The sequence below is a fragment of the Bombina bombina genome, chromosome 3 (assembly GCF_027579735.1).
Source record: "Bombina bombina isolate aBomBom1 chromosome 3, aBomBom1.pri, whole genome shotgun sequence".
Lineage (NCBI taxonomy): Eukaryota > Metazoa > Chordata > Amphibia > Anura > Bombinatoridae > Bombina > Bombina bombina.
Genome location: NC_069501.1, coordinates 113,254,076 through 113,271,852, shown reverse-complemented (window position 1 = coordinate 113,271,852; position 17,777 = coordinate 113,254,076). Strand labels below are relative to the sequence as shown.

Here is a 17,777-nt window from a genome sequence, read left to right as displayed (position 1 = left end):
CCTATCATAGACTGTCCAAACTCTACACAGATCAGTTACGCCCTGCCCTGATTGAGACAATACCTATCACAGACTGTCCAAACTCTACCCAGATCAGTTACACCCTGCCCTGATTGAGACAACACCTATCATAGACTCTCCAAACTCTACTCAGATCAGTTACACCCTGCCCTGATTGAGACAACACCTATCATAGACTGTCCAAACTCTACCCAGATCAGTTACACCCTGCCCTGATTGAGACAACACCTATCATAGACTGTCCAAACTCTACCCAGATCAGTTACACCCTGCCCTGATTGAGACAATACCTATCATAGACTCTCCAAACTCTACCCAGATCAGTTACACCCTGCCCTGGCTAAACAAACACAAAGTAAATACTGCCCAATCTCAGCCACACCCTGCTCTGGACCACAAAACCTTTTGAGATTCTGATTTCCTAGGGCAAAAATCAGGGAGATTTGCTACTACAGCTATACAAAGATCTGTAGGCGATTTTTTAGATCTTGTGGCTCAGAAAGTAAAAACTGGATTCACTTATCATATATGTTTATCATAAACATAACAAATAATCATTATTTTGATTGTGTGTGAAGTGCACATAACAATATTTTAAGTCACATATGACTTCATTCATTAGACCAAAGTAATCAAACACAATAAATCAACAGACATTGTAAACAGAATCTGCAGTTGTAAAAAAACCCCAGATCTTATTAGAATAAGTGTTATTCATGATTACAAGAGTAATACAATATAAGAAATTATATTGATTTAAAGGGAAAAGAAAGTCAAAATTAAACTTGCATAATGCAGATAGAGCATATCATTTTAAGACACTTCTTCATTGTCTTGGTATCCCTTGTTGAAAAAGAATACGTACATATCCTACACTAGTGGGAGCTAGCTGCTGATTGGTGCCTGCACACATTTGTCTCTGGCGATTGGCTAACAAGATGTGTAAGCTATCTGCCAGTAGTGCAATGCTGTTCCTTCAGCCAAGGATAACAAGATAATGAAGCAAATACTAGGAGACAATTCATTATGGTGAAAGAAGATAAATAATATAAAGCAAAGCAATATAGATTAATCCACATCTGACTTTTTATTCACTAGACTGTAAGTTACCATGGGAATAGGGCCCTCAATTCCGCCTGTATTTCTTTGTCAAAATTTGTCTTGTCTCTTATAGGTATTTTATCATTATTTTACTTATATTAAAGGGACAGTGTAGTCAAAATTAAACTTTCATGATTCAGATAGGGCAATTTTAAACAACTTTCCATTTTCACTTTTTCTTTTTGTATTCTTAGTTAAAAGCTAAACCTAGGTAGGCTCATATGCTAATTTCTCAGCCCTTGAAGGCATCCTCTTTTTTCAATGCATTTGACATTTATTTACAGCTAGAGGGTGCTAGTTCATGTGTACCATATAGATAACATTGTGCTCACGCCGTGGAGTTACTTATGAGAGGGCACTGATTGGCTAAAATGCAAGTCTCTCAAAAGAAAAGAAATAAGGGGGCAGTTTGCAAAACCGGGGAGTGGGTAATAAAGGGATTATATATCTTTTGAAACAATAAAAATTCTGGATTGGGGGGGGGGGGCGTGTCCGACCATTGACCAAGATGGCTGCTGTTCAAGCTTTGTATGAATATGGGAGTAGATAAAACTGCTGGTTATCTCTCCTAAACCCTGTAAATCCTATATCTTTCAGAAGATTTTTGACAAGTACTACATATAGATCAGATTTATATGGCACTGTTTCATATATGCACAAACTTAGACCGTATTTATATACTGAGGATTCAATTAGCATTAGATACTGTGAGATATCTAAGTAGCAACTGGGGCTCCAGGGAGCGTGTACAACGTTTTTTAATAGCTGCTGAATACCCATGAAGAATTGTATAAACAAACTGGGCTAAGACACTAAACCATACCTCTTTGTATAAAAGCAGCTCCATATTCTACGAGTGACCTAAAACTCTGTAATGTATAATTTGTAAGTCCCTAACACAGACTCAGGTCCTCTAAGCCACGTTAATTGATTAGATAGTTGATTGACCAGGTAAATGGATCGCGCTGACTTCCCAACTGGAATGTAGATCCATGGACCCGGCATTAGAGGATATGGTAGATCTTTATTATCTTAGACAGAGATACATCTTTTTTCTCACATTGCTTTGCTTCTTTTTACTGCTGCGTCTTTACAATGAGAGGTCTAGCTGATCCCACAATAGGTTGACTTACAATAACATGAACTAGGTAAACTCTTTGATGGGTATTTTATTTCTATATCACTATGTCATTAAACAATGCTTCAAGTATCCCACCATATATCCTATCCTAGAGTCCGGAACCTGCCCTATTTTCACTTTACACCAGTTTTAAACTTATGCTGTTATGTTCTGTTCTACTATACTGGATAGTGTATATTGCAAGCTGTATACAATGTTATTTTGTTCAGATAATACTTGAGAGTCTAAAAGGGACCCTTATATTAACAAAACAAAAAACAAAAAATGAGGTTTACCATTTGGGACCCAAGAGTGGTCCTCTTATGATTCAGTTTACCTACTGTAACTTTATATCGTATGGGAGGTCCAAGAGTGGCCTAGTGAGTCTTTAGGTAGGTATATAGAGTAAATGGCAAACAATGTGTATACTAATACTGTACTTTGTCACACAAACAGGAAATGTATACTTTTTCTGACTCGTGATTGTATGTCTTGAAACTTTTAGTTGTTTTTATTCTTTTAATGTTTAAAGTGTAGTGACATTCAATATATGTATGTTGTATATTGTAATAATCTTCCCTTACAGGTTGAGGGCTCCTGTGACTGGTTGCCCTGTTCTGTATTTTTCTTAACCTCAATAAAAATATTTAAAAAAAATAAATAAAAATTCTGGATTAGACTGTCCCTTTAATTGTACCCATGGACAGCTCTGCAGAATATGTTGGAGTTTTATAAATAAAGTATAATAAAATATATCAAGGAGTAAAATACAGAACACACACATGTTTTTGATCTTATCTTCATAAGACTTGCAAAGGCCTATCTTGGTTATTAGGAAGATTTTGAAAAATTACATAATACTGGAGAAGTTATTCAATGACTATTAATTGACAGAAATTCTATTATCTGGTTATGCCTAGCTACATTGAATAGTAAATACACCAAATGTCTTAATCAATCAAAGAAAAGTGCAATGATTTTTGTGGAAATTTGCTTTTCAACTATATTATATATTGTACTACACCTACAATTCTTGTTATCTACATCTTCTGATTCCTTAGGTAATTGACCACACGCAGTTTGGATGCCAGGCGGAGTTTGAGCACACATTGACACAGGTGCTGGAAGAATTCTCTATTGACCTCATTTGCATGGCTGGCTTTGTGAGGACGTTGTCTGATGGATTTCGCAGTAAATGGAAAGGTAACAGTTTGATGCTACATTATAATGGCCTGGTATCACAAGGTACAAAACATTATTTTGTATACATATAACAAGCATTATTGAAGGTTATGTTTGTGCTGTATTACCAATCATGTAGTGTGTAATATCTAGTCTTTAGATAAACATTGATATTCAGAATGTTTTATACGCTGCAGTACATGTCCCTAAAAGTGGCGTATTTAGGTTTTGTGCTGCCCTAGGCACTCAAAAATTTTCTGCCCCCCCCCCCCCCAAGTTTTAACTGATTTTTTTTTAACCATATTTTTTCATCAGGAAGTAATGTGAATTTTTTATGGCATTTCCATAATAAATGTATACACACACATGCACATTTATATATTGCTGCAATATATATATAATAAAAGAAACAAACACAGGTTTCTTGAAACAATACTAAGTGCTGAAAGCCAACAGAGCTAAAGGCAAAGGCTAGCTGAATAAAAGAACGTTTCAGAGCTACCTCTAAACTGTAAGCTCCATGAGCAGTCTCTTATTATACCCCCTAGAATGTAAGCTCTTAGGGCAAAACCTCCATTATATACCTGTAGAATACCTCTAAAACAACTGTAAGCTTCTTACAAATATAACACAAAAAATTGCTGCCCCCTCCCAATCTGCCGCCCTAGGCAAGTACCTTGTTTGCCTAAGCCAAAATCCGCCCCTGGTCCCTGATATAGCAAGTTACACATTGCATTGGCTCAACAAGAGTCTATACAAGGCCCTATGTGTTGGGACTGAGTCTTCATATAACCACAATTACATCTATACACCAGTTAGTGGGCACAAGTCACTTTATATCTCTCGTCATTTTTTCAGTACACTTACAATTGAAATAAAATATTATTGAAGTTTTGTAAGATTTAAACATCTGCTGTTTGTAAAATTGTATATAAGCATGGGTGTCTGATACAGTAACTCTGATGCAGAGCTCAATACATTACAATCATTGGTGTATTTAGTTTTCACACTGCCCTAGGCCCTGACAAATCCACCCCGTTCCCTCCCCTCACACCTCTAATAAATTTACCTAATTTTTGCCTCATTTATTTCTCACAACTGGAGGATTAGAGACACATGGAGCGGTTTATTCACCTTCACAACCAGGGACCGTTGATTTGTAATAAAACTAATTATTAAAGGGACACTGAACCCAATTTTTTTTTATTTTGTGATAGAGCATGCAATTTTAAGCAACTTTCTAATTCACTTCTATTATCAATTTTTCTTCATTCTCTTGCTATCTTTATTTGAAAAAGAAGGCATCTACGCTAAGGAGCCAGACAATTTTTGGTTCAGACCACTGGACAGCACTTGTTTATTGGTGGGTGAATTTATCCACCAATCAGCAAGAACAACCCAGGTTGTTCACCAAAAATGGGCCAGCGTCTAAACTTACATTCTTGCTTTTCAAATAAAGATAGCAAGAGAATGAAGAAAATTTGATAATAGGAGTAAATTAGAAAGTTTCTTAAAATTGCATGCTCTATCTGAATCACGGAAGCAAAAATTTGGGTTCGGTGTCCCTTTAAGACAACTAGGGGAGAATAGGAGTGAAACAGTGTTATGCCATAGAAACTACATCTCAAAGTGTACTGCCTCCTAAATCCTGCTGCCCACGGTCCAGGCCTTTTCGGCCTAGGCCAAAATACTTCCCTAGTTATAATGCATTGTAAGTACAAAGTACATAAAAATCATTGTATCATCCAACTGAAAGGGCAAAAAGTAGACTTAAAGGGACATTAAAGTAAAAATTAAACTTTCATGATTCAAATAGAACATATAATTTTAAGACACTTTTAAATGTGCTTCTATTATCAAAGGTACTTCATTCTCTTGGTATCTGTTGTTGAAAAGCATACCTAGGGCATCAGCAGAAGCAATGCACTACAGGAAGCTAGCTGGTGATTGGTGGTTACATAGTCTTGTCTCTTGTCATTAGCTCACAAGGTGTGTTCAGCTAGCTCATAGTAGTGAATTGCTGCTCTGGAGCTAATCCCTTTGCAGATTTTAAGCACATAGTTATATGCAATCAATAGTGAAATAATCGTATTCTAATTTTAGGATTTCATTAACCCTTTGAGTGCTAATGACGGCTCTGAGCCGTCACAGAGTTTCCCACTCTGGTGCTAATGACAGCTCAGAGTCGTCACTAGCACTCTCCCACCTTAAGGGAGATTTGGGGGCTCCCACCCACTCCTACCCTGGCGATCGTGCCTGTAGATTGACAGGCATCGCCGGGGCATCATGTTATGCATGGTGACGTCACGCGCAATGACGTGATGACGTCACTGCGCAACTTTATTAATAATTTGTCAATACAAAGTATAGGGAAAGGGGACATGCTGCTTAGAAGCCTGTATCTCGGGCATCTAAGCAGCTACAGACCCCCAAGACAAGCTTAGCACTCAAAGGGTTAATATTTGTGCATTTAAACTAAAGCTAATAAGGAATGTATATTGTCAGAGGATTTGGCAAATGTAGCGAAGGCTCACTAGGAATAAAATTGTTTATATTAACCAATTATGGGCTAGTTTCGATTGAGGTGGTAAAGTTTGGAAACTGGTGGTAACATAAAAAAATCTTCATAGACTTTAATGGAGATAAATGTTTTTATCACCAGTTTCCAAACTTTACCACCTCAATGAAAACGAGGCCTATGTGCCAACCCTTTCCTTATAAGCTTTAAAGTAATTATAAAGTTTAATGATTTAAAGCCCAGTATCTAAAAATAATCTTAAAAACATGGGCACTTTAATTCATTAAACTTTACAAAGACGCTTCTCTTTTTAAATACTTACCATTTCGTTACGGTAAACATACCACCGATCCTATGCCTGTATCTCCTTCTGTATTTATCATATTGATGACGAATCCGGCTTTATCCAATCGTTGCGTGCCCCACGAGCTGGACGCCAAAGGGGGCACCCAACGATTGGAGGAAGACAGATTTTGGTGCCAGAAAAGAGAAGCAATTCTCTGCAAACTCTTAATCCTTAACCCATTCATTAAGTACTAATAATCCATCTTGAAATTGATTTACATAGGAAAATAAATCAAATCTAACATTTATTCTAATGAGTTAAAAACCCATTAAAAAGAGGGGGGGGGGGCAATTAAAATACCAAAAGGTGGTTTTGGTGAGGTTTATTTTCACTGTATTAGGCTCCCTTGATTGTCTTAGCTTATTGGGAATTCTTTCAAATATAGAGTAATTCAGGTACAACACGACACATTACTAAGAGGCAGTGCAAAATAAACTGTTTTAATGAGTGGGGCTTATAGAATACAACCTCAATCAATTAATTTCTAATGGTAATTTTACTTTAAATGTTTATTCTAGGAAAAATATTGAATCTTTATCCATCACTTTCACCTCCATTTAAAATAGAAAATGCGAAGCAGCAGCGTGTTACTCAGACAGCACTAAAAGTCATCGGCTGCTCGGTCTGTTACATGCAGGTGAGCGTTTTATGTCTTCAGTTATAATTCTTTCCTTCTCTACTAGCAGTGAGACTCATATTATACTGTTTAGAATGTCTGATCTAACTTTTACAGAACAAGGTGGTATTATACTATTGAAACATGCAGCTTAAAAACTTTCCATTGTAGGTGTATGGTGCTCTGTTTTACTGTTACAAATGACTATATATTTTTATTATAATGTTTATTTTCATGCCCATATAGGTTATTAATATTTTTGGTTAATATAATTCCACCAAACAGCATGTGCGTAATAATTTGTATTTAATTATGCTATTCTGTTAACCACATCCTCTGATAATTAGTATTGGGAACTGCTCCATCTAATAATGGCTCTAATGGTTCAGTGCAGCTAGGGCTAGAAGGCTGATAAGCCCCCCTAAGTCATTACATTTATAAATATAACTAGTCCTAAAGCCCGTGTACACGGGCCAATTTTTTAGGTACCGCGGTTCCAACCCTTGCTCCCTCTCTCTCCCCCCTCTCTTTTGCGCTCTCTCTCTCTCCCCCCTCTCTTTTGCGCTCTCTCTCTCCCCCACTCTCTTTTGAGTTCTCTCTCTCCCCCTTATTTTGCACTCTCCCCCCTCTTTTGCTCTCTCTCTCCCCTCTTGTGCTCTCTCTCCCCCCTCTTTTGCTCTCTCTCTCCCACCTCTTTTGCTCTCTCTCCCCTCTCTTTTGCTCTCTCTCCCCTCTTTTGCTCGCTCTCTCTCTTCCCCCCCTCATCTGCTCTCTCCCCCCTCTTGCTCTCTCTCGCCCTCTTTTGCTCTCTCTCTCCCCTATTTTGCTCTCTCTCTCCCCCTCTCTTTTGCTCTCTCTTCCCCTCTTTTGCACTCTCTCTTCCCCTCTTTTGCGCTCTCTCCCCCTTCTCTTTTGCGCTCTCTCCCCCTCTCTTTTGCACTCTCTCTCCCCCTCTTTTGTGCACTCTCTCTCCCCTCTCTCTTTTAAACTCTCTCTCCCCCCTCTCTTTTGAGCTCTCTCTCCCCCCCTCTCTTTTGAGCTCTCTCTCCCCCCTCTCTTTTGAGCTCTCTCTCTCCCCCCACTCTTTTGCGCTCTCTCCCCCTCTTTTTTGCGCTCTCTCCCCCTCTCTTTTGTACTTTCTCCCCCTTGTGCTCTCTCCCCCTCTTTTTTGCGCTCTCTCCCCCTCTTTTTTGCGCTCTCTCCCCCTCTTTTTTGCGCTCTCTCCCCCTCTCTTTTGTGCTCTCTCTCTCCCTCTTTTGCTCTCTCTCTCTCTCCTTTGCACTCTGTCTCCCCCTTCTCTTTTGCGCTCTCTCCCCCCTCTTTTGCGCTCCCTTTTAAACTCTCCCCCCTCTCTTTTGCGCTCTCTCTCTCTCTTTTGCACTCTGTCTCCCCCTTCTCTTTTGCGCTCTCTCCCCCCTCTTTTGCGCTCTCTTTTAAACTCTCCCCCCTCTCTTTTGCGCTCTCTGTCCCCCCTCTCTTTTGAGCTCTCTCTCTCCCCCTCTTTTGTGCGCTCTCTCTCCCCCTCTTTTGCGCTCTCCCCCTCTCTTGCGCTCTCTCCCCTCTCTTTTGAGCTCTCTCTCTCCCCCCACTCTTTTGCGCTCTCTCCCCCTCTCTTTTGTGCTTTCTCCCCCTTGCGCTCTCTCCCCCTCTTTTTTGCGCTCTCTCCCCCTCATTTTTGCGCTCTCTCCCCCTCTCTTTTGTGCTCTCTCCCCCTCTCTTTTGTGCTCTCTCTCTCCCTCTTTTGCACTCTGTCTCCCCCTTCTCTTTTGCGCTCTCTTTTAAACTCTCCCCCCTCTCTTTTGCGCTCTCTCTCTCCCTCTTTTGCTCTCTCTCTACCTCTTTTGCACTCTTTCTCCCCCTTCTCTTTTGCGCTCTCTCCCCCCTCTTTTGCGCTCTCTCACCCCTCTTTTGCGCTCTCTTTTAAACTCTCCCCCTCTCTTTTGTGCTCTCTCTCCCCCCTCTCTCTTTTGCGCTCTCTCTCCCCCTCTCTTTTGAGCTCTCTCTCCCCCTCTTTTGGGCTCTCTCCCCCTCTCTTGCGCTCTCTTTTGCGCTCTCTCTCTCTCCCTCTTTTGCGCTCTCTCTCTCTCCCTCATTTGCGCTCTCTCTCCCACCTCACTTTTAAGCTCTCTCTCCCCCCTCTCTTTTGAGCTCTCTCTCTCCCCCCTCTCTTTTGAGCTCTCTCTCCCCCCTCTCTTTTGAGCTCTCTCTCTCCCACTCTCTTGCGCTCTCTCTCCCTCTTTTGCTCTTCCCCCCTCTTCTGCTCGCTTTTTTTCTTTCCTTCCTTCCTGTTTTGGTCTCTCCCGCCGGCCACGCCCCTCCCGCGCGCTCCCGTGATGCCACGCCCGCCGACCACACCCCCTCGTCATGCCTGCCACGCCTGCCGGCCATGCCCCATCATGACACGCCCCGCGCCGGTCACGCCCTCACCAGGCAGCTTCCGCAGTGTGCACTACTCTGCAGCTGAAGGCCAGGTGTGTTTGTCCGCGCGCAGTCTCTACTGCGCATGACGGCTTCAGACAAACACACTTGGCCTTGGCCTTTTATAAAATAGGATGATGTAATAACTGCCAAACACAGCCATTTAACATACTTGGTAGGACTGCACTTACTTTAACCCTCTCACTGCCAGCAGTGTGCACTATTCTGAAGCTTCTTCATGTCACTTCCTGTTTCAGGGATTGTGGGAAATTCAGATACAGGAAGATAGTTATGTCAGGCCCTTGTCAGCTTTCCCTAGCAGTGGGATCTGTGTATGTGAATACTCACAGGTTTAATAAAAGTTTTTAAAGAGTCTGGTGGTCTGGAAGCACCTTCTGTCTGTTTGTTTCAGCCTCAATACAACAGGGTTGAAAAGTAAAAATTAAACGTAAACGTTTCAGATAGAGAAAGCAGTTTTAAACAACTTTCCTATATAGTTCTATTATCAAATTTACTAATTTCTCTTGGCATCCTTTATTTAAAAGCAGCTGTTGATTGGTGGCTGCACATACTGTATGTGCCTCTTGCAATTGGCTTACCTAGGGTTGCCACCTCAGCCATGTTTTTCTGGACACTTATGAGTTACACATGCTGCAGGGTGTGCAGGGAGGAACATGTATTGTGTTTCTGGACAGCACTATTTATATTCCTCCCTGCACACCCTGCAGCATTTGTAAGTTATAAGTGTTCTGTATTTTAAGGGACAGGTGGCAACCCTAGGCTTACCTGATGTGTTCAGCTAGCTCCCAGTAGTGCACTGATGCTCCTTCAACAAAGGATACCAAAAGCATGAAGCAAATTTTATAACAGAAGTAAAATGGAACGTTTTTTCTTTAAAATGTTATGCTCTATCTGAAATCTATCATGAAACAGGGATTAGAAAATTCCACTACTGTTGGTGATTGCTGGGATTTGTAGTCTTTGTAACACAGGATCTCCCAAACTGTCTATATTCTTCAGATAAGAGCTGCCTGCTTGGATATTTGTGCTACAGTTTTGCCTTAGTGTACTGTGCTGATTTTCTGGACTTTTAGCTTTTTTCAATCTACTACATTGATATTGCATTGTTATGACCAATAACTGACAGCTAGAAACAGACAAACAAGGAGCTCAGTAGGAAAAAAAGAAAATATCATGGTGCAATATATCCAATAAAATTTGATTTATTACATAAAAAATAAAAAAAAGGACAAACAAACTCACAAGTGTGACCTCAATAAATATGAGGTATAGTATAGGCGTTAGTGTAGGGTCTCCTACTACACACAAAGGCACTCTTTGTGTCCCATGATCCAGATGTGTCTGTGACACCAGAGCTCAACTGTATATTGGGGGATAATCCAAATAAAAGTCTACTGCTCCAACAGTAGGTCCCTTTTTTCCTGAATGGCACGGCCCGTGTAGCCGGCAACTGATCTGAGCCAAAACAGGAAGCACTAATGTCACAGTGCGTCTCAGTGGGCGTGGCCGTACACGTTTCACGGGACTCCTCCCACTTCGTCAGAGGCTATGCCCACTCCTCTCTTCCACTCCCATTTATATGGAGGCTATACATAACGTGACCAGGTGTATTGGGAGTCTTTTTCATCAACTATAAAATGTCAAAAAAGGTATCGGCCCCCAATATCGCAACATACATATTGCTATTTGCCCTAAACTTTAAAAACAATACATTCATGTGCATATTTTCCATTTTCAATTCACAATGCATATTATAACAACATAAATAAATTGGCTAAAACTTTCATAATAAATATAATAAATATAACACAGTGCATATCCTCTCAATATTCATATAATAAATTCACTACATATATACTAAACCATGTGTCTACTTATAATAGTTCATGCATTTAAAACATACATTTTCATAACAAATATATATATGATTCCCTCATGCCAATTACAAAAAACAAATAAACACCTTTCTTAAAACCAATTAATTTGTTACATAAAAAGTATATTTAATTCCTACCTCAATACCTGTGTATGTATATAAAAATAATAAAAAATATAAATATACAAGAAACACACAGAAAATTCATATGGACCTCAATCACTACCATACAGGGAATTTGTATTATGATATTTGTCAAGAACAAAGAAGTGGTAAAATAAATAAATAGATGAACAAATGAGTATTTAGCTAGATGACTCAAAAATCTGCCTATCACTCCTACCTATATGTTTTATTTTATATTATCTCCTAAGGTGGTTATGTTATTCCTCTATAAATGCTGCTAGCTGCTAGGTCAATGTCTCTATTGAGACCCACTGGTTCCATGGTACCCAACCTATGGATCCAGTAGGTCTCACGTTGCCTGAGTTTGCCTAGTCGATTCCCTCCTCTTACAGAGACTTTTACATGTTCAATTGCTCTAATACTCAAACATGTCTTATTTCTGTTATGTGCTTCTGAGAATTGTGCAGATAAGCCATGTGTTGTCAAACCATTCTCTATATTTCTTACATGCTCACTGAATCTCACTTTGACAGGGCGTTTCGTGCGACCTACCTATAACCTATTGCATGAACATTTGAGCAGATAAACCACATATTTAGTTTTGCAGTTCATTAGTGTGTGTGTGAACATGAGTGTGTGTGTACGTGTGTGAGCATGAGTGTGTGTGTGGGCATGAGTATGTGTGTGGGCATGAGTGTGTGTACATGTGTGAGCATGAGTGTGTGTGTGAGTCAGTGTGTGTGTGAGCATGAGTATGTGTGTGAGCATGAGTGTGTGTGTACATGTGTGAGCATGAGTGTGTGAGCATAAGTGTGTGTGTACGTGTGTGAGCATGAGTGTGTGTGTGAGCATAAGTGTGTGTGTGTGTGGGCATGAGTATGTGTGTGGGCATGAGTATGTGTGTGGGCATGAGTATGTGTGTGAGCATGAGTGTGTGTACATGTGTGAGCATGAGTGTGTGTGTGTGAGCATGAGTATGTGTGTGGGCATGAGTGTGTGTGTGGGCATGAGTGTGTGTGTGGGAATGAGTGTGTGTGTGGGCATGAGTGTGTGTGTGAGCATAAGTGTGTGTGTACATGTGTGAGCATGAGTGTGTGTGTGAGCATAAGTGTGTGTGTAAGCATGAGTGTGTGTGTGAGCATGAGTGTGTGTGTGAGCATAAGTGTGTGTGTACGTGTGTGAGCATGAGAGTGTGTGTGAGCATGTGTGTGTGTGTACGTGTGTGTACGTGTGTGAGCAAGAGTGTGTGTGTGAGCATGAGTGTGTGTGTGAGCATGAGTGTGTGTGTGAGCATGAGTGTGTGTGTGGGCATGAGTGTGTGTGTGGGCATGAGTGTGTGTGTGTGTGCATGAGTATGTGTGTGAGCATGAGTGTGTGTGTACGTGTGTGAGCATAAGTGTGGGTGTGAGCATGAGTGTGTGTGTGGGCATGAGTATGTGTGTGGGCATGAGTGTGTGTGTGGGCATGAGTGTGTGTGTGAGCATGAGTGTGTGCGTGAGCATGAGTGTGTGCGTGAGCATGAGTGTGTGCGTGAGCATGAGTGTGTGCGTGAGCATGAGTGTGCGTGAGCATGAGTATGTGTGTGTGCATGAGTATGTGTGTGTGCATGAGTGTGTCCGTGAGCAAGAGTGTGTCAGTGAGCATGAGTGTGTCCGTGAGTATGTGTGTGAGCGTGAGTATGTGTGTGAGCATGAGTGTGTGTGTGAGCATGAGTGTGTGTGTGTGAGCATGATTGTGTGTGTGAGTGTGTGTGCATGAGTATGTGTGTGAAGATGAGTGCATGTGAGAGCGTGAGTATGTGTGTGAGTGTGTGTGTGAGCATGTGTGTGTGTGTGTGTGTGAGCATAAGTGTGTGTGTGAGCATAAGTGTGTGTGTGAGCATGAGTGTGAGCATAAGTGTGTGTGAGCATAAGTGTATGTGTGTGTGAGCATGAGTATGTTTGTGTGAGCATGAGTGTGTGTGTGAGCATGAGTGCATGAGTGTGAGCATAAGTGTGTGTGTGAACATAAGTGTGTGTGAGCATGAGTATGTGAGCATGATTGTGTGTGTGAGCATGATTGTGTGTGTGAGCATGATTGTGTGTGTAAGCATGAGTGTGTGTGCGAGCATGAGTATGTGTGTGAGCATGAGTATGTGTGCGTGAGCATGTGTGTGCTTGCATGAGTGTGTGCGGATAGGTATGTGTGTGAGCATGAGTGTGAGCATGAGCTTGTGTGTGAGCATAGCTTGTGTGTGTGCGTGTATGATTGCGTGAATGAGTGTGTGATTATGTGTGCATAGGTGTGTCTGAACATGAGTGTTTGCGCACGCATAAGTATGTGTGTGCCCATGAGCGTGTGCACCTGAGTGTGTGTGTGTGCATGAGTATGTGTGTGTATGAGTGTGTGTGTGTGAGCATGAATGTGTGTGTGAGCATGAGGGCCTGAGTGTGTGTGTGAGCATGAGTGTGTGAGCATGTGGGCCTGAGTGTGTGTGCATGAGTGTGTGTGTGTGCATGAGTGTGTGTGTGTGTGTGTGTGCATGAATGTGTGTGTGTGTGCATGAATGTGTGTGTGCACATGAATGTGTGTGTGAGCATGAGCATGTGGGCCTGAGTGTGTGTGTGTGGGCCTGAGTGTGTGTGTGTGGGCCTGAGTGTGTGAGCATGAGCATGTGGGCCTGAGTGTGTGTGAGCATGAGCATGTGGGCCTGAGTGTGTGTGTGTGTGGGCCTGAGTGTGTGTGTGTGTGGGCCTGAGTGTGTGAGCATGAGCATGTGGGCCTGAGTGTGTGTGTGAGCATGAGTGCCTGAGTGTGTGTGTGAGCATGAGCATTTGGGCATGAGTGTGTGTGTGTGAGCATGAACATGTGGGCCTGAGTGTGTGTGTGTGAGCATGAGTGTGTGTGTGTGAGCATGAGCATGTGGGCCTGAGTGTGTGTATGATTATAAGTATGTGAGAGAGCACAAGTGTGCCGGCCTGAGTGTGTGTGTGGGCCTGAGTGTGTGTGTGAGCATGAGTGTGTGTGTGTGTGTGTGTGCATGAATGTGTGTGTGTGTGCATGAATGTGTGTGTGCACATGAATGTGTGTGTGAGCATGAGCATGTGGGCCTGAGTGTGTGTGTGTGATTATGTGTGCATAGGTGTGTCTGAACATGAGTGTTTGCGCACGCATAAGTATGTGTGTGCCCATGAGCGTGTGCACCTGAGTGTGTGTGTGCATGAGTATGTGTGTGTATGAGTGTGTGTGTGTGAGCATGAATGTGTGTGTGAGCATGAGGGCCTGAGTGTGTGTGTGAGCATGAGTGTGTGAGCACGTGGGCCTGAGTGTGTGTGCATGAGTGTGTGTGTGTGCATGAGTGTGTGTGTGTGTGTGCATGAATGTGTGTGTGTGTGCATGAATGTGTGTGTGCACATGAATGTGTGTGTGAGCATGAGCATGTGGGCCTGAGTGTGTGTGTGTGGGCCTGAGTGTGTGTGTGTGGGCCTGAGTGTGTGAGCATGAGCATGAGCATGTGGGCCTGAGTGTGTGTGAGCATGAGCATGTGGGCCTGAGTGTGTGTGTGTGTGGGCCTGAGTGTGTGAGCATGAGCATGTGGGCCTGAGTGTGTGTGTGAGCATGAGTGCCTGAGTGTGTGTGAGCATGAGCATTTGGGCATGAGTGTGTGTGTGTGAGCATGAACATGTGGGCCTGAGTGTGTGTGTGTGAGCATGAGTGTGTGTGTGTGAGCATGAGCATGTGGGCCTGAGTGTGTGTATGATTATAAGTATGTGTGAGAGCACAAGTGTGCCGGCCTGAGTGTGTGTGTGGGCCTGAGTGTGTGTGTGAGCATGAGTGTGTGTGTGTGTGTGAGCATAAGTATGTGTGTGTGGGCCTGAGTGTGTGTGAGCATGAGTGTGTGTGTGTGAGCATGAGTGTGTGTGTGAGCATGAGTGTGTGTGTGAACATAAGTGTGTGTGTGTGTGAACATAAGTGTGTGTGTGGGCCTGAGTGTGTGTGTGTGAGCATGTGGGCCTGAGTGTGTGTCTGTGCATGAGTGTGTGTGTGTGTGCACATGAGTGTGTGTGTCTGTGCATGAGTGTGTGTGTGCCCATGAGTGTGTGTGTGCGCATGCGTGTGTGTGTGAGCATGAGTGTGTGGGCCTGAGTGTGTGAGCATGAGCATGTGGGCCTGAGTGTGTGTGTGGGCCTGAGTGTGTGAGCATGAGCATGTGGGCCTGAGTGTGTGTGTGAGCATGTGGGCCTGAGTGTGTGTGTGTGTGGGCCTGAGTGTGTGAGCATGAGCATGTGGGCCTGAGTGTGTGTGTGAGCATGAGCGCCTGAGTGTGTGTGTGAGCATGAGCATTTGGGCATGAGTGTGTGTGTGAGCATGTGAGCATGAGTGTGTGAGTGAGCATGAGTGTGTGAGTGAGCATGAGTGTGTGTGTGAGCATGAGTGTGTGAGTGAGCATGAGTGTGTGAGTGAGCATGAGTGTGTGTGTGAGCATGAGTGTGTGTGTGAGCATGAGCGTGTGGGCCTGAGTGTGTGTATGATTATAAGTCTGTGTGTGAGCACAAGTGTGTCGGCCTGAGTGTGTGTGTGAGCATGAGTGTGTGTGTGAGCATGAGTGTGTGTGTACATGTGTGAGCATGAGTGTGTGAGCATAAGTGTGTGTGTACGTGTGTGAGCATGAGTGTGTGTGTGTGTGAGCATAAGTGTGTGTGTGTGTGGGCATGAGTATGTGTGTGGGCATGAGTATGTGTGTGAGCATGAGTGTGTGTACATGTGTGAGCATGAGTGTGTGTGTGAGCATGAGTATGTGTGTGAGCATGAGTGTGTGTGTGGGCATGAGTGTGTGTGTGGGAATGAGTGTGTGTGTGGGCATGAGTGTGTGTGTGAGCATAAGTGTGTGTGTACATGTGTGAGCATGAGTGTGTGTGTGAGCATAAGTGTGTGTGAGCATGAGTGTGTGTGTGAGCATGAGTGTGTGTGTGAGCATAAGTGTGTGTGTACGTGTGTGAGCATGAGAGTGTGTGTGAGCATGTGTGTGTGTGTACGTGTGTGTACGTGTGTGAGCAAGAGTGTGTGTGTGAGCATGAGTGTGTGTGTGTGTGGGCCTGAGTGTGTGTGTGTGAGCATGTGGGCCTGAGTGTGTGTCTGTGCATGAGTGTGTGTGTGTGTGCACATGAGTGTGTGTGTCTGTGCATGAGTGTGTGTGTGCGCATGAGTGTGTGTGTGCGCATGCGTGTGTGTGTGAGCATGAGCATGTGGGCCTGAGTGTGTGTGTGTGGGCCTGAGTGTGTGAGCATGAGCATGTGGGCCTGAGTGTGTGTGTGTGGGCCTGAGTGTGTGAGCATGAGCATGTGGGCCTGAGTGTGTGTGTGAGCATGTGGGCCTGAGTGTGTGTGTGTGTGGGCCTGAGTGTGTGAGCATGAGCATGTGGGCCTGAGTGTGTGTGTGAGCATGAGCGCCTGAGTGTGTGTGTGAGCATGAGCATTTGGGCATGAGTGTGTGTGTGAGCATGTGAGCATGAGTGTGTGTGTGAGCATGAGTGTGTGTGTGAGCATGAGTGTGTGAGTGAGCATGAGTGTGTGAGTGAGCATGAGTGTGTGTGTGAGCATGAGTGTGTGTGTGAGCATGAGTTTGTGTGTGAGCATGAGCGTGTGGGCCTGAGTGTGTGTATGATTATAAGTCTGTGTGTGAGCACAAGTGTGTCGGCCTGAGTGTGTGTGTGAGCATGAGTGTGTGTGTGAGCATGAGTGTGTGTGTACATGTGTGAGCATGAGTGTGTGAGCATAAGTGTGTGTTTACGTGTGTGAGCATGAGTGTGTGTGTGTGTGAGCATAAGTGTGTGTGTGTGTGGGCATGAGTATGTGTGTGGGCATGAGTATGTGTGTGAGCATGAGTGTGTGTACATGTGTGAGCATGAGTGTGTGTGTGTGAGCATGAGTATGTGTGTGAGCATGAGTGTGTGTGTGAGCATGAGTGTGTGTGTGGGCATGAGTGTGTGTGTGGGCATGCGTGTGTGTGTGAGCATAAGTGTGTGTGTACATGTGTGAGCATGAGTGTGTGTGTGAGCATAAGTGTGTGTGTACATGTGTGAGCATGAGTGTGTGTGTGAGCATGAGTGTGTGTGTGAGCATAAGTGTGTGTGTACGTGTGTGAGCATGAGAGTGTGTGTGAGCATGTGTGTGTGTGTACGTGTGTGTACGTGTGTGAGCAAGAGTGTGTGTGTGAGCATGAGTGTGTGTGAGCATGAGTGTGTGTGTGGGCATGAGTGTGTGTGTGGGCATGAGTGTGTGTGTGTGTGTATGAGTGTGTGTGTGTGCATGAGTATGTGTGTGAGCATGAGTGTGTGTGTACGTGTGTGAGCATGAGTGTGTGTGTGGGCATGAGTGTGTGTGTGGGCATGAGTGTGTGTGTGAGCATGAGTGTGTGCGTGAGCATGAGTGTGTGCGTGAGCATGAGTGTGCG

The 17,777-nt window shown here is 43.5% G+C and overlaps 1 protein-coding gene across 1 annotated transcript in view; it reads left to right on the top strand.

Annotated features, from left to right (window-relative positions):
* Nucleotides 1-17,777, top strand: part of LOC128652233 (trifunctional purine biosynthetic protein adenosine-3-like) — a 124,017-nt gene that overhangs the window by 95,527 nt on the left and 10,713 nt on the right. Inside the window, exons 16-17 of the mRNA XM_053705171.1 lie at nt 3,304-3,445; nt 6,807-6,925. Coding sequence (XP_053561146.1) covers nt 3,304-3,445; nt 6,807-6,925 — 261 coding nt within the window. The remainder of the gene's footprint in view (nt 1-3,303; nt 3,446-6,806; nt 6,926-17,777) is intronic.